The sequence below is a fragment of the Triturus cristatus genome, chromosome 1_1, assembly GCF_964204655.1.
Source record: "Triturus cristatus chromosome 1_1, aTriCri1.1, whole genome shotgun sequence".
NCBI lineage: Eukaryota > Metazoa > Chordata > Amphibia > Caudata > Salamandridae > Triturus > Triturus cristatus.
The window spans coordinates 1,055,387,041-1,055,412,945 of record NC_140579.1 but is presented as its reverse complement, the minus strand read 5'-3'; the positions used below and the strand labels follow the sequence as shown (position 1 = coordinate 1,055,412,945).

Genomic DNA, 25,905 nt, shown 5'->3' with positions numbered 1-25,905 from the left:
TTGTGAATCTGGTATCCTCATTTTTATTTTGTCTCTAGCGTGTGCACAGAAGCCTAGGTATGTCCCTATCAATGCAAGGTCTTGAACCTGTCCTGTGACCTGGAAGTATGCACCAAGTATCCCCTCATTGTGGGCAGAGGACTACTGTCTATGTTCTAGGCGCAGTACATAACTTGGTGGTGGCAACATACCCTATCTTGTGATTTATAGAGTGGTCAGACCTAGAGAGTGTGGCCTACTATTGTGTGTGCCTCAAAGCCTCGTGCTGACATCATGTGTATGTCAAGCTCTTGTTTATGTATGGTGAGACTGTTATATATGCGTGGTACTAAAAAAGTGTATGTGTGTGTGTGTGTGTTTGTGTGTGTGTGTGTGTGTGTTCGCGCGTGCACACACCCCAGTGGCATCCATGTTGGATGCTCCTGATTTACTATGTCACAAATGGTTGACGAGGACAGCTTCCCAAGACATTGGAATTATTCTACCTGTATACTTGTGGCTGGATATTGACGATCCAGAAACTGAAGTAGCGAGGATGGAGATAGGGTTACCTTTGGAAATTCCAGGAAGCCTTTGCTAGCGGGAACATGCTGATTAGATTTTCCTAAGCTCTCCCATTTGGTGGAGGGAAGGGGTGAATGGTGGGACTGCAGTTTCTGTTGTTCAAGGTGAGGAAGTTTCTCAGTCAGGCCTGCCCTTTTATCTGTCCTTTATTACTGTTCCAGAAAGGCTGATAACAGCCAGGTACAGAGATCTCACATTTCATTGTGCTCATCTGGTGGGTGCTCCTGCTCAAGACTTGCGCAAAGTAAGACGCGTGGAGGGACTTGAAGCTTTGTACCTAAAATAAACTAAAATACGATCACGTGACGAGTTCTGCTTCTAACCCCTCAAGGGGTAACAGTGATAATCTGCACTTGTGCCTAAGTCGTGCCTCTGCCACTAAACACTGGGGGTTTTAGCATTTAGATTTTACCTGGGTTGGGAGAGGACATTAGGGTGGGAGAGTGTAGCCCACCTGAAGAACGGAACTAAGGACTAAATAGATTGCTTAGTATTTAGTTCTGTTGTGTAATTAACAGACTTTCTTTTACTAAAATACAAGCATTGGGCTGGAAATTGAAGTTATTGTTTCTGCTGGTTGATTGTCGAGCTCAGAGTGCTTATCCTCCACACTGCCTCCCTAAGAAGTCTTGGACTGCTTGCCCCGAAAGTCAAGTGGAGAATGGGTTGTTCATGGGTCAGTTTGCAGAACCATAGTAGGAGGGACGCCAAGACACCAATTGCAAACGACATCAGCCACTACGTTTGCGGCTCAGTAGTCCCTGTATGCCCTGTTTCCCTACCAAACTGAATCTGACTGAAAGGCTTTCTTGATATTTCTTCACAGAAGATTGCAAGACTTTATTACGTGAGCTATTTGTTTCTGTTAAGTGAAACCTTATTGAATATGAAATAAATGTTTTTCATGGGGAATTAAGGAATTACTTGGTGGTCCATACGTTCATTTCTTTGGTTGGGGGATGGGTACCTCCTTTTCCAACATCACGTTTATCTACCATTTACTTAAAGAAAACGTCCTTCCATCTAATCGAGGATGTCCAGAAGGCACTTGTTTAAGGCGTAGATAATGATGCGCTTTCCACCTAGGGGAGGAGCTGGGTATGATCAGCTTAGAGTGAGAGTAGTAACCCCCAACATGGCTAAGGAAGTTACATTATTTTGCATCCGTTTTGCATGGTATCAAATTATGTCAAGCTAGCCTAAGTGGTTTGTGGAACACATTAAGTATTACTGGCAGTTTCATAATGATCCCTTGCCTGCAAATCCAAGAACAAAGGAGCCTCATGATTTTTATTGAGTTTCAGAAAACATACATTCAATCTTGTAGCCCTCGGAATGCGCAAGGAAGAAAGTCAGCATACAGTACTATAGATAACATGACCAAGCAGGGCACAAAGTTGCATCCAGCCCCTACCCGGTACTCGTGATGCAGCTCAGTCCGTCAGCATGCTTGACCCTGTCCAATGTTATGAAGCTACAAAAAGAACCCCTGATCCTCTCCCTCCCCTCCCACACCCAAAACACCCCCAACAGAGCCCCCCTACCCCAACCACCCACCCAAGCATGTCGCCAGTTACTGTGGCATTCAGAAAGGCAAACAAGTCTCCCGTACCACCTATCAGACTCCCTCCCTCAGAGGTCGGGCAGTATCGGGGTCAGAGACACAAAGGGAGAAGCCTCTTATTGTGCTCGCAGGGGTCCCAGTGCACATTGTACTCCCGCAGGCGGGTAAAGTCATTCAAGGGGCCCGCTCCACATCCCTCCCATCAAGGGTACCCTCATCATCCATAGCCGGACGCTTGGCCAGTTGCAGGAATGCCACCCATGCCCAGGCTATTTCCAATGACTTCTCACTCCCATTACGCTGAGCCATACAGAGCCTATAGTTCCCCTCGCTTTCTGCCCATTTCACCAGCTCCTTATTCCATCGCACTAGGCTAGGCCCCTGTCTCGCTTTCCAGTGGGAAGTAAGGTCTCTCTTTGCTAAGACCAACCCTAGGTCAATGAACTTGCTGGTAATCTTAGTCTTGGCAGTGTGGGGGAACCAATGCAACAAGCAGACCCCTGGAGTCACAGCTATCTCCGTCACAGCCAGCAGGACAGCCATCACTCCTCTCCAGAAGTCTCCCACCCACGGGCATTCCCAAAACATGTGGAGAAAACTCGCCCCAACCTGGGCACACCGGGGACAATTGGTCACCACCCCAAAGTATTCAGCAATTTTACCAGGCGTGAGGTAGGCCCTATGGAAAACAGAATTGAATGAGCTGGAAGCGCGCATTCCGAGAACATTTCCACGGCCGCTCCACAATCATCTCCCAAGGTTTGTCTGCAATGGTCTCCCCCAGATCCGCCTCCCACTTGAGGCGCAACGCCGTCAGGGGCTGCCGCAGATCTCGGGTGATCCGGCGGTAGAGACAGGTCACTGCTTTGACAAGCGAGAGACGTATCTGGCTCCAATAGTCCCCCTCCCCAGTGCTTTCTGATAGCCGCTGTCAGGGCCGCATGGAAGAGAAAATCTCCCTGCGGGAGATCATGTCGCTCCCTAAGGTCATTAAAAGGGAGAAGGTTACCATCCTCATAGAGGTCACCTAGCGCCGTAACCCCCGCCTCTTCCCAGGCCAGCAACTGACTTCAATCCCCCCTGTGGGGCAACGCCTCACACATCCTCAGTGGGATCTCAGGTGCATACGGAGTCTAGACGTGTGCCCTCCTGGCCAGGCGTGCCCAACACTGGCTCACCGTGCGTAAATCCGGCTGCAGTAAGACACCTCTCAGCAGGGCCCGTAATAGCACACAGGACAAGTGGCGCCAGCTTGGGTCCGACCCACCCTGTTCCTGCGGGCGCCGAATATGGCCCGCCACCCACTTCGTAAACCATTGAAGCTGCGCAGCATGATAATAGGCCTCCAAGTCAGGCAGTACGAGGCCTCCCTCCTCCCTGGGCCTCTGTAGAGTGGTCAAAGCTACCCTCCACCTCCCAGCTCCCCAAATAAATCCCATGATCAGAGTATTAAGCTGGGCAAAAAGTTTACCCGGGACCCAAACAGGAAGCGTCCCAAAATAGTAGAGAAACCTGGGCAGGATGACCATCTTCACCAATGCAACCCTGCCCGCAACCGACAGGGGAAGAGTCCCCCAAAAATCAAAGCAGGCCCTCGCTCCGCGCACCGCCCGCCCCACATTACCCTCCAAAAGATCTCCTGGATCATGATAGATTCGAGTCCCCAAGTACGGCAGACACCAACCTTCCCACGGAACATATCCTGCCCTCGGACAGTCTACCCTGTCAGGTCTAACAGGAAACAGACACAACTTTGTCCAATTCACCCGGAGTCCCGCCACCCTCCCAAGGTCTCCAGTAGGGCCCTCGCACCCCGTAGGGCGTCTCCAGTGTCCGACAGGAACATGAGGAGATCGTCCGCATATTGTGCTATATGCTGCATTCGCCCCTCCACCAAAAGTCCAGGGAAATACTGCCCAGACCGGGCGTGAGCAGCCATGGGCTCCATCACCAGGGCAAATAATAAAGGGGATAACGGGCACCCCTGCCTCGCCCCCCGAGCGACTGTGCAGGCAGCAGAAATCAAGACCCCGTCCTCACCCTGGCAGTGGAAGCACTGTAGAGCAGCTCCGTCCACTGTACAAAGCAGTCACCCAAACCAAATTCCTGCAGGACGTTAAAAAGATAGGGCCACTCGAGGCTATCAAAGGCCTTTTCAATATCAACCGCGAAAATGCAGGCCTCTTCCTTGTCATAGGAGTCGGACCCCAAAATACGCAGAAGGTGGCACACATTCATCGCGGTATTCCGAGAAGGAATAAATCCGGCCTGGTCCGTATGGATCAGTTTCGTCATATGGGGCAACAAACGACTAGCCAGAATTCGGCTTAAAATCTTGTAGTCAAGATTAAGCATCGCTAAGGGCCTGTACGAAGAGCGGTCCCAGGGCCTCGCGGGTGGAGGTAGGGAGGGCACCCTCCTGACGCGCCTAATTGTAGAGCGCCACCAAACAGGGAGTTAAAACGTCTGCGTAGGCCGCTTAAAATTCGACGGGAAGCATTGTCTTGCATATCATTAGTCAGTACAAGGCATTGTGGAGCACAACAGGAGTGAGCATGTGTCTGTGTGGAATGGCATTAGTGTGTGTGAAATGGCAAAAAAATCCTAAGGCATCGTGTAGCACAGCACGAGTTTGTGTCAGTGTAGTAGTGAACATGTGGTGCAGTCGCAATTATGCAACTGGCTGTTTGACTTTTTACTCCTTTTTTGGTCCACCTAGTCAACTGAGCTTCACCAAAGAGGATGCTAACAAATTAACACACACCTGTTTTTTCGAGAGTCGCCATGGTCTCTGCATTAATTGTGTTGATAGTTGAAGCTGGTAGCACCATCGAGATTGCAGTGAAATAGCTTGTGAAGCACACAATCACTGATGGTCCTAACCCTAGGTAAGGAAAATGGCATCTGTTGTGTTCAGCTACTGATCTCTTTCTCTCTTTCTTAGCCAGCTGTTTGGCAGGAACGTATTACCATGGTCAGATGGAGCTATGCATCACCTGCCCACCAGGAACCTACCAGGAGAAGGAGGGACAGCTGGCTTGTGACCTCTGCCCTGGAAGTGATGCTTATGGCCCAGTGGGAGCCACAAATATAACAACATGTGCTGGTATGCCTGCTGATTCTTTGCTTAGATCAGTGCAAGTAGGTGCATACTATGGCTCTACATCTCTTGAGGCAGACTCATTCTGTGTGGTGGTCAAAGTTGGGGATGGGGTTGGAGTATAGCTCATGTGGTGCTTGTTGCAGCCCGGTTGTGCTTGTTCTCCTCCAAAGGGAGCATCCGGTTAGAAAATGTGGACATTTTTATGTTTGGAGCCTCAGTTTCACTTCCTAGGATTGTCACAGTTCTCGGTTTGAAGATTCGCCAGCACTTAATATTTCATAGAGTCAAATACTTGAATATTCCTTGTTGTCAGGCATGGTGGCCTTCTGTTCAATAAAACAATTCAGTTCCTATGAAAACAGCCATGGACTACAAATAGTCTATCTACCTCATTGTATGACCCAAACCGTAACTGGTCAGGTGGAGAGACACTGAGAGGTTCCAACTGCCAGATTTTTTACTGCACGCCAATGTGAGGAAATCCTTGGACCTCTCATGATTTAGACATTTATGTCTTCTAGTAGACCACTGTTTTGGATTTTTTTTGGGGGGGAGGATAAGGCCAATGCCGGTATACTAGCATTCTTTTCTTCCTCTCATATGTCTCAATAGCTTTGGAAATGGCTGAGGAGTATTTGAAGGAGACATTCTTCAAAAAGGGCATTGCCTGTGGAAAAAGGAAGATTTACATCGAAGACAGGTACACCTTTTGCATTTTATGTCTACACCATAGCCATGATTCGATGATTTGCATCTTCTGTGTCACCTACTAGAATACGACTCTTAAGTACAGGGAGAAAAATGGCTCTGGCTGTTCTTGAACAGGAAAAGTCTGCTCCTCATATTTCTGCTCTAAAGAGGACGAAAGTGAAGCCAAACTTGAATGCTTTTAAAAAGAAATAATCACCAGCAATTTCTTGGGAGACAAAATGACTCTCTGCGTTAGTTTACAGAGCACAGTCACCATGTCTGTCATGATTATCAGCAGCAAAGGAAAAATTGCTAAATGCTTCAACAATTGAGCCATCCACCCTAAGAAAAAGCCGAGGTCTCTTTCTTTGACAAGACTCAATTTATAGTCACAAATCATAAAAAGGCTTCCACAACTTCATTAGTTGATAAGGACAGTTTGCCATTATGTCAACTAACCATCTGCTATGCCTTTGTTATCGGCACCAGCAGAAGCTAGTCCATCTTCTACAGCGCACATAAATGCTTTACAGTCGGCTGTGCCATTCCCTATGCCAGAGAAGGAACTTATGGTTGGCTGCTAAAACAGAAAAAGCAGCCGTCAAAACCTGACTCTTCAATGGTTCACCGTCATGTACTACTTCTATAATGATGGTGCTTTTGGTTATGCTTTCAGCTATATATCAGCCATCGACTGTGTAGTTGACACTGTCAATTGAATTGCCTTTGGTTCTTTCACAGTCTATTCCGGGTCATTTGCTGTGGAACAACTGGCTTTTACAACTTCTAGGACTGTTTTAACGTTGCCTACTATGTCTCCAGTACCTCCATAGTCCTGCCTAAAGAATCTCTCATGGTGTGTTCATTGACTATCATCATGCCACCTACTGATCTTCCCAATGAGTCAGAATTTAGCTAAGGTGATCAAGATGAAGACAACAGTCAAGATGAAGGCGAAGACTAAGTGGTGTCCATTTTCAGTCCTGATAAGAATCATGTAGACCAAGAAGCAACCGATCCTGATCAGCTAAGAATTCATTACATTTCTCATGACTCTGAGGATGATGCCGATGATGATATTGGACCACTTGTGGGGGAGAGGGGGAGGGCGCTTTAACATGAATAAGTCTTCCATATCAGTTAACATTGTGACGGTTATAAAGAAATACAAGGCCCTGGATTCTACACATACATTTTTGTTAAATCAGACCAAGAAAGATTCAGTTGCTTCAAATGCTGGGAGTCAATGGGCAAGAAAATTAATGCCTTCATAACATCAAGATTTTTAACACTTCATCTGTACTGCTTAGATATGACAGACAGCTGTGGCATGATGTTGCTACATTCTTACAAAAGTTGCAAAAAGAGAACAAATACCAGGTTTTAGGCATTTGAATAGAAGGGGAGTTGGCTTTGGCTTTGCAAATGAGCTTTTCAATTAACTGCAAAAGTATGCTTTCAACAGGTTATTCTAGACTTGTGTAGCCTCAACAAGTATCTGAAAAACACAATGATTCCACATGGTGACGTTAGAGGGTATACTTCCCTTCATAGAAAAAAGCACACCTTCAACTTCTGTGGATCAGGCCGATGTGTATTTTTTCAAACCCATACACCCAAAGCATTATAAATACCTTTGCTTCATGGCAAACAGGCACACTTATCAATTCAAAGCTCTTCCTTTAGGCACCTTCCCATTCCACATATTTATAAATTGTATGGCTCCAATTACTGCAGATCCTTGAAGGGACACATTGTCAGTATACCCATATTTGAACGAATCGCTAATCAAAGCACCTACTTTCTGCCAGGTGAGACAATCAGTCTGAAGGATTGTACAAATGCCAGAAACCGGTCCTAGGGAGCTTGTTTCCGGTCCAGGGAAGGCATGGCTTGGCAGTTCGGGCTGGACTGTTCCCATGAGGCACAGGGTCAGACTGATTTGCATATGGCCATGTCTGAACTGGGGTGGCAGAGTGGGCTGAAGAACGGTGATGGGTCAAACCCAGATCTGTTGACTGGGTGTGAGTGTTTGATTGGTTCTGATGCTCCGTCCATCACCACCCCCTTTTGTACTGCTTTGTTCGCCATAAGTTGGCAGGGTATGCTCAGAAGTGAGTCCCTTGCTCACTTTGCCACTGGATTCAAGCAAGCCTGGCTGAAGACGGCTGAAATGCCAGAAACCGGTCCTAGGAAGCTTGTTTCCGGTCCAGGGAAGGCATGGCTTGGCAGTTCGGGCTGGACTGTTCCCATGAGGCACAGGGTCAGACTGATTTGCATATGGCCATGTCTGAACTGGGGTGGCAGAGTGGGCTGAAGAACGGTGATGGGTCAAACCCAGATCTGTTGACTGGGTGTGAGTGTTTGATTGGTTCTGATGCTCCGTCCATCACCACCCCCTTTTGTACTGCTTTGTTCGCCATAAGTTGGCAGGGTATGCTCAGAAGTGAGTCCCTTGCTCACTTTGCCACTGGATTCAAGCAAGCCTGGCTGAAGACGGCTGAAATGCCAGAAACCGGTCCTAGGAAGCTTGTTTCCGGTCCAGGGAAGGCATGGCTTGGCAGTTCGGGCTGGACTGTTCCCATGAGGCACAGGGTCAGACTGATTTGCATATGGCCATGTCTGAACTGGGGTGGCAGAGTGGGCTGAAGAACGGTGATGGATCAAACCCAGATCTGTTGACTGGGTGTGAGTGTTTGATTGGTTCTGATGCTCCGTCCATCACCACCCCTTTTTGGACTGCTTTGTTCGCCATAAGTTGGCAGGGTATGCTCAGACGTGAGTCCCTTGCTCACTTTGCCACTGGATTCAAGCAAGCCTGGCTGAAGACGGCTGAAATGCCAGAAACCGGTCCTAGGAAGCTTGTTTCCGGTCCAGAGAAGACATGGCTTGGCACTTCGAGCTGGACTGTTCCCATGAGGCACAGGGTCAGACTGATTTGCATATGGCCATGTCTGAACTGGGGTGGCAGAGTGGGCTAAAGAACGGTGATGGATCAAACCCAGATCTGTTGACTGGGTGTGAGTGTTTGATTGATTCTGATGCTCCGTCCATCACCACCCCCTTTTGTACTACAATTTCCAGCATAACTAGGTCTGGCCATCAACCAGAAACAGTCCATTCTTTACCCTGTGATAGACATATACTTCTTAATGGAAGAATACTTGCAAATGAACGATCAGTTTATCCTTCCCAAGAAAGTGATGTAAAACTATTAGTGTTTGCCTGGCGTACTCAATGCCAGCATGACATTATTATACCAAAGCGTTATAAGGCTGCATGTCTTTCTGTAGCCGCCTGTTGCCACAGTGTCAATGAAGAATGAGACCAATTCAGGAAGAATTAAATAAACATTGGATGTTGGAGATTAAGATGACAGTGTTCTAGCCAACGATCAAGTGAAGGCAGCTCTTCGGTATTAGATGATAACACAGAACATATTCATTAAACAGAATATGTTGGCATCCAATCCACAAGTGTGCCTCACAAAAAATGGTTCCTCGACAAATTAGGCCGCTCACTAACAGATCCTGCATGTCCGTGCCTTGTAGTCTTGATAGGAGCCTGCTTTTCACATACATCTTTACGAAGTAAGTGTGTTCAGGTTAGCTGTAAGAGTGTTCCTATGTCCTGAGGAGAATAGACAAGTGATGGTCAGACCACAATACTACTACAGTGTTCTTCATCATAAACCATGATGGCACAAAGATCAGTCAGCTATCCATGAAAAGAGAACATTTCTGCAGAATATGTTTCAGAAACAAACAGCACATGCACAGGTGTTTTTATCAGACAAGTGACGGTGAACCACAAATGGCAGTTGAACGACACAGCTTTATTTACTATTTCAGAGATATGGAACTCCTTAATGGCATCTGCTTATGATGAGTCACAACAGCAGACATCCTCTATTCACCAATAGGTGGGCATAGCCAGGATCCATGGGAGGCCTTCAACACAGAATTCACAGGTAAATTCATGTGTTCATTTCCACCAACTCCATTGATCCCAAGAGTGCTTTGTAAGGTTACGGTGATACTGATAGCACCTACGTGGCCCAAACACCATTGGTTTTCCTAGTTATGGGAGATGTCTGCAGAAATATTATTATAATTAACACTGGATCCTTATCTTCTGTCACAGGACACACAAAAAAGACTCCACCACAATACTTGTAGCTGGAAATAGAGTTTGGTAATGTACAAATCCTGGTTGACAAACAAATATTTCAGGCAGCTAGAGCACATTCTACTCTTAAGATCTACGAGCTGGAATTAACCAGATTCATAATGTAAACCGCTAGTTCCATTAAAGATGGCTCCACATCAGTTTCTTCATTGATTATTCAATTGTCTAAGTTGTGGCTAAAGACTCTAGTCTACCTTTTAGCAATGTCACATATCTCTAAAGAACAGGTCAGGTATCTTATTTTCAACAAGGACCATTAAAGAGTTTATGAGCAAGCCCATCTTTTCTATTCCTGGGTTGACCTGATCTCCATCTTCATGACAATTCAGCACAGTGCCAGCAACTTTAATGAAAACTCAATGCGAACAGATTCATAAAGCAACAATACATCACCTATCTGATACATCTGTACTATTCCTCGGGTGACCGGATCTCCGCCTTCATAACAACTCTGCACAGTGCTAGCAGCTTCAATGAAAACTCTACTTGAACAGATTTATTAAGCAACAATACATCACCTGTCCTTTGAAGATAGCTTTTCTGCTGGCTATCACATCAAGAAGAGTCAGAGAGCTAGAAGCCTTTTCCACAAAGGAACCTTTCTTACAAGTCTATTCTAGGAACTTATCTGAAAATCATGCTCAGGGTTCAATCATCATTTGTTTAGAGGAGCACGTTTGTTTACCGATCTGTCCTCTCGTGTAGCCAGCTGAAAGTTCATTACACTGCTTCGATCTTAAAAATGTACTTAAAGTTGAACCTGCACAAGACAAAGAAACTCAGACAGTCATTCCAGCTTTTTGTATCCTTTAGTCACGTGAATAAAGGCAGTGCTCTGTGAAAGCAAAGTATATCTGTTTGGATTATCACATGCATTGCTTAGTCTTATGTTTAAACGGAAAGAAAGTGAACTGATAATGTAAGAGGTCATTCATCCAGAGGAATGGGGCTACATCCGCTCCCTTTCCAGTGCTTTCTCTAAGAAGAAATTACACAGCAGCTCTTTGGAGGAAGACCATTCACTACTGTTTTGGAGTAGCCTCATGTTTGCTTACCATTATGCTGTTATATTACGGATACTGCTTTGTTAGTCTGCATTTAAACATGTTAATTTATGACAGATGCAGTGCTAGAGAACAAAACATAACATCTTTAAAAGACTTAATACTCCTTTCTCCCCTATCATCATCTAAATGCGCTTTGAAACTCTGGCTGTTAGATCCTCTGGGGGGAGTAATGCTCATTTTCTGTCAGCCTGATTGGCCAGAGTGTGGATCATGATATAAAGCGAATAGATTACACGTACTCCATGGCTATTTTCAATGTTATTGAAGTGCTTTATTGAACATTGCTGTATAAGGCTGCCTACTGAAGGTTTCCAGCTTGACGCTGTGAAGTATTCAAGCATGTGAATCAATGAAAAATACCAGTGCTGAAAAACTGTAGTTAAAAGTATGTAACTTTTTCATATGATACACTGTATTTCCTCTGTGTGTGCAATAAATAAATTGAGATAAGTACTACATGGCAAAACATGCTTGTGTATTTGGGCAAAATTATATAATTTTCTATGATGGGCAGAGAAGTCTGCCTAATAAAAAGTGTCCTCCAGTTAATGATTCCTATCAATTCAAATATTCCAAAATATAAGACCTGTCACAGGGAAAACAGAATCCTTGTTGACCTTTGTATTCAATTTATGTCTATCTGACGTTCCTATGGTTATGTCTTTTTTTACCATCTTATGCTGCGCTTCAACACTAGGATAAATTCAGCTTTTTAGTCACAGCTTTGATTTTGTCTGGTAAGGAACATTTTGCTCCTCAGTAGGAAAGGTAGATGTGTTCTTACCTACTTTTTTCCCATCTGGATGTGCTTTGTTTTAATTGCTTTTATATTATTAGATTACAGCAAAGGAGAACAAAACAAACCTTTCTTACTAGAGATATGGTACCTGTCCAGAGATGTTTCCAAACCAAGGTAGACATTCTTAGTGTTTGACAGACCTGGAAATGGTTCATGACACTGAGTTAATAATCCACCATAGACAGGTGGAAAAGAACACCTAGAAACAAGCCAGTCCAGGGTGTTCCGTTGCACCTTGAAATTCCCCTGCTCCTTTAATTAAAATTATAAATACAGGAGAAGACAAGACACAATAACATAAAGATCAAAACCCTGAGCTTGAGACTTAGTGCTCCTCCACATTCATGTCTAAAAGCTCTCCAGTCAACTTACTGTGGAAACTGGATCAGATTCCTTTTGATACCATTTGTAGCCTTTTTTGCAGGGAGAGATTCTCAGTCCTTAGCAATGAACAAGAACTACTCAACTCTCTCGGAACTTGATATTCCATATTGACTGAGCCGGACACCTCCCTTAACACAGGGAAGCATTTTGTCACCAAAGATGTTCCATCATGTTGATGCTTAAGACCAATTAATTTTCCCTTTGAAGCAGGAGTGTTTTTCAGAAATTTCGAACTTGTCACTGTACAAAATCAGGCACCATTACTAGGAGTTTAGCCTGGACAATATTTTGTCTAATAACTCCGAAAGACTGTGTCTTTTTTGGTTAAAGCTCAGCCAGATGTCTCTATGAACTAGGGGTCCATTGGACAAGTTCTGTCTCAAATAATTTTCATTCCCTGACTGGTTCTTTCAACAGTTTTCATAAGGTTGGTGGTTCTCTTGTTTGTCCTGAAATATGCCAAACTAAATTATGGACCTGATTTAGAGTTGGCAGACAAGGTACTCCACCACAAATGTGAACAAGTACATTGTCCGGCAAACTGACCACCCCTCCGGGTGGACCATTGTGATTCCACTGGCAGTGCCCCCACTGGCTCCACCGGCAGAACCATTTCTCGAATGGACTTTGGGCAGTTGGTGCAAGTACATCAGATGGTCCAACCTATTTAGAGCAAGTTGTCTGATGCTTTTTTCCCCTTTAGGACCTCCAGGAAAAAACCTGGCGGTCTCGAAGAGGAAAAAGAGAACTGACCTCCATACCCAGGATGTCTGGGTCATTTTTTGTTTAAAAAACAAACTTGTTTGAGAGTTTGTTTTTGCGAAACAAAAAAGTTTGCTGAGCATCCACATGAAAGAAGGCAGCCATTTAGCATACTTTGAATACCATCAGAGAAGCTACTATTGTGGCAACTGCTCTGAAGGCACATATGTCTCCATAGGAAAGGTGGTGATCTTTAAATACAGCGGGTGGTAGTACGCCTTGGCAGCAAAGGTCATTACCTCCACTTCTCTGGCAGACAGACAAGCTGCCAAAGCCTCAATCTGAAAAGATGATTGTGAGGCATTGATTTGTTCTTTAACAGATGTGTCATGAAGAGAATGATCGTCGTTTAAATCTCTGATCTTAAAGATTGTTCTCTGTAGTGTTATCACCTTTTGACATATGACCTAACAGATTTTATCCAGTATTGGCGTATCTTTCATAGATTCACATGCTTGAATCATTAACCGTCATCGAAGTGGGAGTCCCACAGTAATATAAATAAAGCAGTAATTAAACAAGTTCCATAGGCTATCATGGTGGCAACCATGCATTTAATAGCATATCTACCTCCGTTTCTAAAAAAGGGCCAAACTTTGGGTACAACCAATCAGTAACCAACACCTTCTAGAACCTTCCCAAGAGAGGCAGAATCCCTCAGATTTTCACTGCACGTCGTGTGTGAATGGAGTCTCCCTGAGCTCTGCTCAGTTCTTCAAATAATTTCATAGATAAGTCTAATTTTCTTCTGGATATTATAATGTCTGACAGGAAAGGACTATTTTGCCCTTGTAAATCCTGTGTGAAGAAGAGGGTTCATATTGATGATGCCCACAAGGATTGCATCTATTGCCTCTATCCTCATCATGAGGCAAAACAGTGCAAGATCTACAGCACTTTTTCATATAAGACTGTTAGAGATAGAGAGCGCAGACTGTTGTTGTGGCTAAAGAAGACACAGGGAACGTCTTCTGATGAGGAAAGCAACACGTCCTCTAAATCCCATAAGAGGCCCAGGTCGCCTGAGGGTCAGTCTGAGGAGGCCAATAAACACCCTAAAACCTCTCATCAGACCGAAGAAGCTCGTAAGAAGGAGAAAGAGTCCAAAGTCTCCTCAGAGCTAGTCTTGCCATCTCAATCTGAAAGAAACACGTTAGTTAGATTCCTCACCTTAGAATATCCCCAGGCGTCAGGCTGGATCCGGAAAGATTTTTGTAGCAATACCCCTTGCGCGTCGCTAGGCGTCGTCTGTGGCTCCGCGTCCGTCGTCGGCGTGGTGCTCCAGAGTGACGTCGTCGGAGTACTTAGACGCCGCCCTCACGCGCTGACGTCAGTTCTTCTTTTTTCCGCGCCAGTAAGCGCCGATCCGGGAAGAGCTTACCCCTAGTCATTTTTTGACTAACTTTTTGACTCTTTTTGGTCTATCGACTCGACTCTGGTGTCGGTAGTATGCCTGGTTTTAAAGCCTGTGACGCCTGTCATCGCCTGATGTCGGTGACGGATCACCATCGCCGGTGCCTTTATTGCCTGGGGGCCGACCATGACGCGGAGTCGTGCCTCGATTGCCAGGCCTTGTCATCGAAAGCTAGGCGGGAGCGGTCCCGTAAGCTTCTCGAGCTTCGACACTCGGCTCCATGCCGCTCTCGGTCCCGGTCCAGGAGGAGGTCCAAGGACCTATCGTGGAGCCGCAGCCATCGTCATCGCTCGTCGGGGTCTTCGGGTAAGTCGAAGCACTCCAAGAAGTCCAAGAGACGACATCGCTCTTCGGACTCCCCTCACCGGTCGCGTGACTCGGCCGAGGGTCAGGGTGGTCCCACCCCTGCGGCTGCGTCGGAGCCGCAGGAGCCGCGTCCGTCCCCATACCCGCCGGTCCCTGGGACTGACGGGACTCCGGCGGAAGTCAGTGCCTTCCTCTCGGCCATGAGGGGCCTGGCTCCGCCGTCGACGCCTGTAGGCGGCCTTCGGGCCCCGCAGGTTCGACTGGGCGACCTCGCGTGCCGGCGGCTCTGGCCCCGGCGCTGTCGACGGCTCCGGCCACGACGCCACAGGTCCCCGAGGGATCCAGGCCTGGATCTCGGTCGGCGCCGGTCGACCTCATGACGCCTCCTCCGCCGGCACCGACACCGGTTCCACCTCCGACGCTGTCCCCGTACGACGTCGTTCCCTAGTTTAGCCCCGGTCCGGGCCCGACGCCGGTGCTGCGACGCCCGGCGCCGCTGCCGGCGCCGATTGGTGAACGCTTCATCTACTGCCCGGCTCCGATCGTTCCTCCTGTTTATCGGGAATCGGATGACGAGGGCGACTGGGAGGGGTATGATGACCCTATGGCCGCTCAGGCCCAACTTTCTCAGAGACTGAGCAGAGGAATTGGGGGATGCCAGCGGTCTGGATACCTCCCCGGACGCTGGTTCCATCTCTCCTCCGACTGTGGCCTCGGAGGAGGGTGCAGCCTTCTCAGTGGTGCTGCGCAAGGCGGCCGAAGCCCTAGGGCTCGAGTTGCCTGCTGTGGCCGTGAGGACTAACGTCCTCACTGAGGTCCTTCAACCGACAGCAAGCTCCACTGAGCCTCTGCTGCAGTTTAATGAGGCCCTCATTGACGTTCTGCAGGGCACTTGGTCCAAGCCCTCCACAGTCCCTCCTGTGGACCGGAACGTTGCCCGGCGCCACCGCCCTGCTCCGGGCGACCCCAGTTTCCTCTCCCAACACCCCACCCGAGAGTCTGGTTATCCAGGCCTCAACCTCCCAATTCTCCTTCCCGTCCGCTCCTCCGGATCGGGAATCCAAGAGGTTGGAACAGTTTGGCAAGAAACTGTTCTCGTCCCTGAGTTTGGGACTGCGGTCTTTAAATACCGCTTGCCTTTTGGACCGTTATTCCCACTCTCTGTGGGATACGGTGGAGGATGTGCTGCCCTTGTGCCCGGTGGAGGCCCGGACACGACTCACTCAAGCACTTGCTGACGGTCGAGATGCAGCACGGCATGCCATACAGTGTGGACTTGACACCACGGACTCGCTGGGTCGGGCGATTTCCACCACGGTGGCGCTTTGGCGTCACGCCTGGCTGAGGTCCACGTCATTTTCGGGGGATGTCCAGAGTTCCCTCATGGACATGCCCTTTGATGGCACTCGCCTTTTTGGTGAGAAGGCGGACAGTGCGCTGGCTCGGTTCAAGGACTCCCAGGCCATGGCCAAGTCCTTGGGTCTTTCGACCCCGCGGCCGCAAACTTCCGCCTTTCGTCCCTTTCGTGGCCAAGGAAGGGGCGCCTCCTCACGTCCGCCCAGCCACCGGCCGCAGAACCAACCTGCACGCGGTCACGGACGTGGATTCCACCGAGGCGGTACTGGAGGTCAACGTGCCGGTCAGTCCACATCCACCCCGGCAGCATCCGCCTCAAAGCCCTCCTAGTCCGAGCTTTCAGGCCCATTCAATGCCAGTGGGCGGCAGAGTTCGCCATCACATGCTCCACTGGCGCTCCATCACGTCGGACAGGTGGGTGCTGCAAATCGTCCTTCGAGACGACCCCTCCAGCCAGCCACCGCTGAACCACCGTATGTCGGGGGATCATTTGCATCTTCTACGAGAGGAAGTTTCGGCCCTCTTGGCCAAAGAGGCCGTCGAGCGCGTTCCTGGCCCAGAAGTAGGTTGTGGTTGTTATTCCCACTACTTTCTGGTTCCCAAGAAGGGCAAAGGGGGCCTACGCCCTATCTTGGACCTCAGGAGCGTCAACGCCTTCCTCCAGAAGGACCGGTTCAAGATGCTCACTTTAGCTCAGGTTCTGGCTGCCCTAGACCCTGGAGTCTGGATGGTAGCGTTGGACTTGCAGGACACTTATTTCAACATCCCCGTCCTGCCGGCCCACCGGCGTTACCTGCGGTTCACGGTAGGTCAGGAGCACTTTCAGTTCACCGTGCTCCCCTTCGGCCTCACCAGTGCCCCTCGGGTGTTCACGAAAGTGATGGCGGTGGTCGCAGCTCATCTGCGCAGATCAGGGGTTCCAGTCTTCCCCTATCTCGATGACTGGCTTTTGAAGGCGGGCTCGCCCCAGCAAGTCGTCTCCCACCTCCAGACTACGGCCGACCTCCTGCACTCGCTGGGGTTCTACATCAATGTGCAGAAGTTGCACCTCAGTCCCTCCCAGAAGCTCCTTTTCATTGGAGCGGTTCTCGATTCGTCGCAGTTCCGGGTCTATCCGCCGGAACAGCGGGTCCGGGACATTCAGGCCCTGATTTCCATCTTCGGCCTCTGTCCTGGGTTTCGGTCAGGTTGGTGCTGCGGCTTCTGGGGCTGATGGCCTCCTGCATCCTGTTGGTACCTCACGCCAGGTGGCGGATGCAGGCTCTGCAGTGGGACCTGAAGTTTCAGTGGGCCCAGCATCGAGGCAACCTGTCCGACCATGTCCTGATCTCGGAGGGCACTGCGAACCAGCTGCAGTGGTGGCTCACGAACCGCGATTGGGTCAGCGGCAGATCCCTCTCCCTACCCCAACCGGAGCATGTCGTAGTGACGGATGCGTCCCTCCTGGGATGGGGGGTCATATGGGAGAGGCGGAGATCAGAGGACTCTGGTCTCCGGCGGAGACTCAGCTCCATATCAACCTATTGGAGCTGAGGGCGATCCGATTTGCACTGAAAGCCTTCCTTCCCTCTGTCCGGGGAAGTGTCGTGCAGGTGTTCACGGACAACACCACCGCCATGTGGTATTGCAACAAACAGGGCGGGGTGGGGTCGTGGACCCTTTGTCAGGAGGCTCTGCTCCTCTGGACATGGCTGGAATATCAGGGCATCACCCTGGTGGTTCAACATCTGGCGGGCTCTCTGAACACCAGAGCAGATTAACTCAGCCGCCGGTGCATGATGGATCACGAATGGCGTCTGAACTCGGACGTGGCGCAAGGTCTCTTTCTGCAGTGGGGAGAGCCTTGGTTAGATCTATTCGCCACCGAAGAGAACGCGCAATGTCAGCAGTTCTGCGCGTTGGAATTTCCAAGGCGGCACTCGCTCGGAGACGCTTTTCATCGCGAGTGGAGTTGCGGTCTGTTGTACGCCTTTCCGCCTATACCACTTCTGCCCAGAGTGCTGAAGAAGATCAGGCGCGACCGGGCCCAAGTCATCTTGGTGGCTCCGGATTGGGCACGAAGGTACTGGTATCCCGAGCTACTCAGAATATCCATCGATCCCCCGATGCAACTGCCTCTTCAGGAGGACCTTCTGTCGCAGCAGCAGGGGACGGTCCTCCACCCGAACATGTCCAGCCTCCACCTCCATGCGTGGAGATTGAGCGGCGGCAGTTGATGCCATTTGACTTGCCTCCGGAAGTCTGTGATGTCATTCTGGCAGCCATGCGTCCCTCCACAAAGACGGTATACGCCTGCCGGTGGAACAAATTTGTGGCATGGTGCACAGCAAAGGCTGTGGATCCCCTTTCTGCCCCTCTTTCTGAGGTTCTCCTCTTTCTTCTTTCTTTGGCCCAGCAGGGCTCTGCTCTGGGCACCTTGAAGGGTTATCTTGCTGCAATCTCTGCTTTCTTAAGGCTTCCTGATCAGCCTTCTCTTTTCAAGTCCCCTGTTGTCTCCCGTTTTCTCAAGGGCATTACTCATATGGTCCCTCCTGTTCCATTCGTAATGCCTCAGTGGGACTTGAACCTTGTTCTTACTTTTCTGATGTGCGCTCCCTTTGAGCCCCTTCACAACTGTCCACTTCATCTACTGACTCTGAAAACTGCCTTCCTGGTGGCTATCACCTCCGCCAGGCGGGTGAGTGAGCTCCAGGCTCTGTCAGCTAAGCCTCCCTTCCTTTCGGTTCATCCGGATAAGGTTGTCCTCCGGACCCGTCCTTCTTTCCTTCCTAAAGTCGTGACTCCCTTTCACATCGGGCAGTCTGTCACGCTGCCCACCTTCTTTCCGCCTCCGCATCCTTCAAAAGATGAAGAGAGGCTCCACCGTCTGGACCCAAAACGTGCGCTGTCCTTTTATTTGACCCGCACAAACCAGTTCCGGGTGGACGACCAACTTTTTGTTGGATATGTAGGTGCGAAGAAGGGTAAAGCTGTGCACAAGCGGACCATCTCGCGCTGGGTCGTGTTGTGTATTAAACTCTGCTATTCTTTGGCGAAAAAGGTCCCTCCTGTTGGGCTGCGAGCCCATTCCACCCGGGCCACAGCGGCGACCACTGCCCTGGGACGGGGAGTCCCCTTGCAGGACATCTGTCAGGCGGCGACGTGGGCTTCACTGCACACGTTCGCCAGGCACTATTGCCTGGACAGCCAAGTCCAGAGAGATGGCCACTTTGGCCGTTCTGTTCTCCAGGACTTTCTGGTGTGATCTTGGTTCGCAAGCCCACCTCCGGGGTTGGTATTGCTGGGGTATCTATTCTAAGGTGAGGAATCTAACTAACGTGTTTCTTTCAGATGAACAAGTTACTTACCTTCGGTAACGATGTATCTGTAAGAAACATTAGTTAGTTAGATTCCTCACCGACCCACCCAGCCTCCCCGTTCTGCGAACCGACATCTAGGGTTAAGGTTCTCCCTTTCAGGACCCTAGATTTTTTGGCACCAGTGTCGGTCTCTTGCATGGCTCAGCGTCCCTGGCGCGGAAAGCTATGTATAAGAACTGACGTCAGCGCGCGAGGGCGGCATCTAAGTACTCCGACGACGTCATTCCGGCGCGCGACGCCGACGACGGACGCAGAGCCGCAGACGACGCCTAGCGACGCGCAAGGGGTATTGCTACAAAAATCTTTCCGGATCCAGCCTGACGCCTGGGGATATTCTAAGATGAGGAATCTAACTAACTAATGTTTCTTAAAGATACATCGTTACCGAAGGTAAGTAACTTGTTCTTCTGGGACTTCTACAGCTAAACTGGAATCTGCCACCTCTTCAGGGCCTTCCAGGCATAAATCCACGCACAGATCCCTCTGGTCGTCAGTATCACCATCGACGTCTGCTTCTTCAATGACGACGACTACTCTCTCATCGTCGAGACCAACAACGGCGCCTACGACATCGACGGCGGCCATCAACGCCCCAAAATCATCTACACTATCATTACCGTGGACAAAGACCTCAGTGATGAGGGGGTCACCGTCGACGCCTGCAGTGACGATGACACCATCACCGTCGATGACGGCTCCACCATCTACGGCATCCAGGACATCAACAACAGTTTTGCCATTGATGAGAAAATCAGGTTTGCCAACGCTCCCGACGACGACGTATCTGTCGACGCCACTCCGGACAACAAAGGCATTGCACGTGCTGTCAACACCATCCAGATTGTCCAAGACATCTCTGCGGCCTGATTTTCAATCGCCAGGCTAGATTTCGCCTTTACCCCCAAGCCACCTACTGGAGACAGAAACGAATTATGATGGTCCCTTCGGGACGTCTCATAGTCCTTCTGAACTCAATGTCAAGTGTCAAGAGGAGGATGAGGACTATTATGACGAGGAACAGTACTATCAACACTACTATCTAGTTCCTCCTAAACAATACCAGCACTTCAGGTATTATGTTGACCCACCCCAAGACAAGAACCTGCTCAATTACCATCTTTGTTAGTACAAGATTTGCAGGCGATGCTCACAGACTACAGAAAAAGGTTCCCACCCCAAGAGGAACAGACTACTGTGCCACCGCCTCCACCACCACCACCACCGGTAAACAACCCTAACCACGAAAACGTCACCCCGCATGTTGTTACAACGTGGTCATTACAAAGACCGCATTGTAACAGCGCATACCATTACCCTGCAAGTCGTAACAATGACTTGCGGAGGGAGGAGAAGGTGTTGGATTTAAAATCCAACATCTTCCCTAATGTCCGCATATACTGGAGTTGGAATAGTAAATTATACTTTTCCAACATCCAGGGCCGCCCTCCACAAGTCGTTGTTAAGACTTGCGGGGTAATGGTATGCGTTGTTACAACGTGGTCGTTGTAACGACCGCGTTGTAACAACATGCGGGGTGATTGGCAGCGGAGATAAGAGGCATATTTCCACCACCACCACCTACTGCATTGCTTACACTAAAGCTGCCTCCTCCTTCTACTCCTAGGATGATGCCACGACCCATCATCCGTGTTCCTCCTCTAGAAGATCCGTCCTCTTCAGCCGAAGAGGGAGAAATTCACGATCCTCCTTCACCCACTGGTGAATGGGATACCTGTATCATACCCACACCATCCCCTCCTCCTGGTCATCCTTCTGAATCGCCTCCAGAGGACATTGGAGGGTTTCATAGTCTGATGGACAGGGCTACGTCCAGATTTCGTCTGCCCACAATAGGCAAGCAATCAGATAGCTTCCTTTATGACTTTAAAGAGCAATCAAGAAAGTCTGTAAGATCTATACCCATTATAGACCATATCTGGCAGGAAGGCCTTAAAGTAATGAAATCACAGGCCACTGTAGTGCTTGTACTGCCAAGATTAAACAAAAAATACAGGGGGCCTGAGGATTCTCCCGCCTGCCTTACGGGTCATCCCAAACCGGATTTAGTGATTTCCCAAGCGGCACAGAGAAGATCAAAAAATCCTTCCACTCCCATCACGTCTCCACCGGACAAGGAAGGATGCTGCTTTGATTCCATTGGGAAGAGATTCTCATCCATGTCCGCAATCTCTGTCAGGGCACCTAATTCATTAGCCATTCTTGGCTGCTATTATCGGCAAACGTGGTCCAATATCGGGGTCATGCTGGAGGTTATACTTGAGGAAAATTAACAGGAATTTTGGAAAGTCCTGGCTGAGGGAGGTGCACAGTGGCCAAAATTATAGACTGTGCCATGGACATAGCCACAACAGGTTTTCGACAACTAGCTGGTGCAGCTGTTTTAAGATGCCAGGGATAGCTTAGAGCAATGTCATTTCGTTCAGAAGTACAATCAAAGACACTGAACATGGCGTATGATGGCAACAGTTTATTTGGAAAACATAGTTGAAGCTCTACTAGCCATAAAAACCAATACAAACACAGCCAAAGCATTAGGGACCCTGCAGTATCGTAAAGTGACCTTTCGGGGAGCACTAGGACATGGATTTTCAGGCTATATAAGGTGCTTTCCAGGGCACCCAACACTATCAGTCCTTTCAACTGAAATATCTTCAGAGTTACCATCAACAAACCTATCGACAGCCAACAACTGCTGGTTACTCCAGGCAAGGCTCACGCAGGAAACCACCATCGCAAGAGCGCGACTCAGCTCACAAGCAGTGACCACATCAAGGTACCAGCTACTACTTTTCCCCCTCCAGCCGGTGAAAACATTTCCAGTCAAATCCATTAGTGGTGCGACATTACGTCAGACAGACTTGGACTTGATATCTTATGGCCACACTCTAGAATGTATCCAGCGCCCACCAAACACTGCAGCCAGGGGATCGCACCCCCCTCGTCTTCACTTACTCAAACAGGAAGCTAAGATTATGCTACTGAAAGGGGCAATAGAGAGGGTCCTAGTAGCACAAAGAGGAAAAGGCTTTTACTCCCGTTTTTTCCTGATACGCAAGAAATCGGGAGAGTGGAGACCTATTGTGGACCTCAGACGGCTAAACAAATTCCCCAAAAATCAAACCTTCAGAATGGTTACACTCTAAGACATCCTTCACCGCCTCAACAGCGGGGACTACATGACATCGCTGGATTTAGAGGATGCTTATTTCCATGTTCCTATACATCCCAAACACAGAAAGTTCCTCCGATTTTCAGTGGCTCATACCCATTATCATTTCCGAGTCCTACCCTTCAGCCTTAAATATGCTCCGCAGATTTTCACAAAGTTTCTGGCCCCAGTAGCGGCGGCCTTGCGGAACCAGGGTCACCAAGTACTTCCATATTTGAACAATTGGCTCCAGAAAGCTCCATCTGCTCGTCTGGCTGCTACAGCTAAAAGAGACTGCATGGATCTGTTCCACAAACTAGACCTTACCATAAACCAATGAAAATCATCAGTTGTTCCAAGTCAGACAATGGCGTTCCTAGGAGCCAACCTGGACACCATTCAGAAGAAAGCTTTCCTCTCACAGGAAAGGCAGGAGAGGTTGCAAACCTTGGCTCTCAGACTATCAGGCAGGAGCGGCTGCAAACCTTGGCTCTCAGACTATCAAAAAGAAGGTGCACTTCAGTGAGGACAAACAAGTCTCTACTGGACATGCTCTTCTCGGCAATCGACCCAGTGCCACAAGCTCATTTTCACATGAGGCCGTTGCAAGAGAAACTTCAATGTCAATGGATTCAAACTATGGGATCCTTCGACGATGTGTTAACTATCACTTCACGCATGTGGGAGGTGTTTGGATGGTGGACTCTGAATTCATACCTCTCTCAGGGCCTCTCTTTTCTGCCTCTGATAGCGGAATTCATCGTCACCACCAATGCTTCCATGGAGGGTTGGGAGGTAATCTCCAAGACCTTCAGATTCAGGGAAAATGGTCCTCATCCCAACGTTGGATGCATATCAACAGGCCAGAGTTAAAGGCTATTTTACTCTCCCTGCAGGCTTTCCTCCCTTGGATAAAAGGTTCCTCTGTGTTGGTCCGTACGGACAACACCACAAGCATGGTTTATGTCAACAAACAAGGAGGAACCAAGCCTCTTACTCTCTCTCAGGACACCCAAAAGCTCTGGAGTTGGCTCACATTTCACAGAATATCCCTAAAAGCGGAGCATGTTCCAGAGCTTCAGAATACTCTGGCGGACACCCTCAGCAGGACTGAAGACAACTGCCACAAGTGGGAGCTAGAGCAAGACCAACTAGACAGTATTTTTTCACATTGGGGAAGCCAGCACTGGACCTGTTTGCGACCCAAACCAATTCCAAATGCCGGTTCTTCGCAAGCAGGTTCCTACTCCCAAACTCTCGGGGCAATGCCCTTTCAATTCACTGGTCCAGAATATATGCTTACGCCTTTCCTCTGATACCCGAGGTCCTTACAAAAATGAAAACAGAGCACTGCCTGCTTTTTCTGATAGCCCCCAGTTGGCCAGGCAGCACTGGTTCACAGAGCTTCTCCTCATCTCGGAAGCCCATCACATCCGTCTACTGCAGACACCAACCCTATTGCCCAGGAACCAAGATCAGATGTGTCATCCAGAGCCAGCATCTCACAGATTGCATGCGTGCCTCCTGAATACTTTGAATTTAAGGATTTGACTATTGCACAAGAGTGTAAAGACATTATCACCAGGTCTAGTGTGGATAGCACCAACAAGACGTACAGACCGAAATGGAAGCAATTCTGCCTCTGGTGCCGTCAAAACAAAATCCATCCATATCTCTCTGCTCCAGTGCAGATCCTGCCGTACCTCCTGTTCTTGGCAAAATCTGGACTGGTATACTCTTCAAATAAGGTTCATCTCGCAGCTATCTCTCAATACAAACGGTACCCAAAACGTCTATCTCTCTGCTCTACCAGAGTTGTACAGCAATTCATGAAAGGCCTGTTTGGTACTTATCCACCTGTTCAAGTCCCACCCCCTGAGTGGCACTTGAATATAGTCCTGTCGCAATTGATGAAACAACCCTTTGAGCCCACCCATATAGCAGACATCAAGTACCTGACGTGGAAAGTGGCTCTTTGCTCGCCCTAACATCAACCAGAATGATTAGCGGAATACAAGCTTTCACTATAAAACATCCTTTTCTTTGTTTTACAAATGAAATGGTTATGCTCAGGAAGAATCCCTAAGGTTCCTTCGCAGTTCAATATAAATGAACCTATCATTCTCAGGACTTTTTTCCCTGATCCTTCTACACCTGCGGAACAAACTCTACACCCTCTAGACATCAAGAGGTGTCTTAAATTCTACCTGCAGAAGACTAAGTCTATCCGCAAAACAGATCAACTGTTCATAGATGGATAGCAGCCACAATTCAGTTTTGCCACGACAAGTCAAGCAAGCCTTTGACAAAGACAGTGAGAGCGCACTCTACAAGAGCAGTCTCTACATTCGCTGCCATGTTCGCAGGGGTGCCCCTGGACAAAATCTGCAGAGCTGCGATGTGGAAGGCGACACATACGTTCACGCAGCACTACTGCCTAGAGTCGACACAGCATGCTGATGCAGCTGTGCGACAAGCAGTGCTACGTCTTTTGTTTCAGTAAGGTGATCCTCTTTAATTAGAGGATTACTTTTCTGTTTTCAATATTTTTTTTTATTTATTATTTTTTTTTTTTGAAAAACCTTTATTACAGTTTCAGAGACATACAAGTATGGGCCTACAACCAACAGGCCGGCCGCTAATGCACACTATAAGCATAGACACATCTTAACAACCACATCGGTGAAGCAATAAGAGAGCTACTGGAGTGCTAATCAACTCAGCCAGCCGCAGCCGCAGTCCATAGACAAGCAAAGAAAGGTTTCATATTTTTAAAGAAAACGAAAAACATCACACACACAAGGCAGAGGAGGTCAATAGTAGTAACATGTGCTCCCCGTATCGAAGGGGTAAAAAAACCCAGGGAGAAAGGGGGGGGGGCAGGCAGAAGAAACCAAATGCACATGTCGCAGGAGCATAGAGGAATGCGCGGGCTAGGGAGACAGAGCAGCATCCATCTCTCGCGTCTGGGGCGGGGCGCAAATACCTCCACGATAGGAGTTCCAGGGACCCCACACCTTAATCCACTTCCCAGGCTTGCCTCTCACCACATACACCGTTTTCTCTCTGAACATACACCAGTCCATGTGTTCCTTCCACGCTGAGTCCGTTGGTGGCCTCTGGGAGCCCCACAGTTGTGCAATGTCACGCTTCGCTACCATATAGCCCAGAGTCACCCAC

The 25,905-nt window shown here is 48.7% G+C and overlaps 1 protein-coding gene across 1 annotated transcript in view; it reads left to right on the top strand.

Moving 5' to 3' along the window:
- Positions 1-25,905, top strand: part of SCUBE3 (signal peptide, CUB domain and EGF like domain containing 3) — a 1,455,403-nt gene that overhangs the window by 1,323,492 nt on the left and 106,006 nt on the right. Inside the window, exon 17 of the mRNA XM_085651134.1 lies at positions 5,073-5,234. Within this exon, the coding sequence (XP_085507260.1) occupies positions 5,073-5,234 (162 nt within the window). The remainder of the gene's footprint in view (positions 1-5,072; positions 5,235-25,905) is intronic.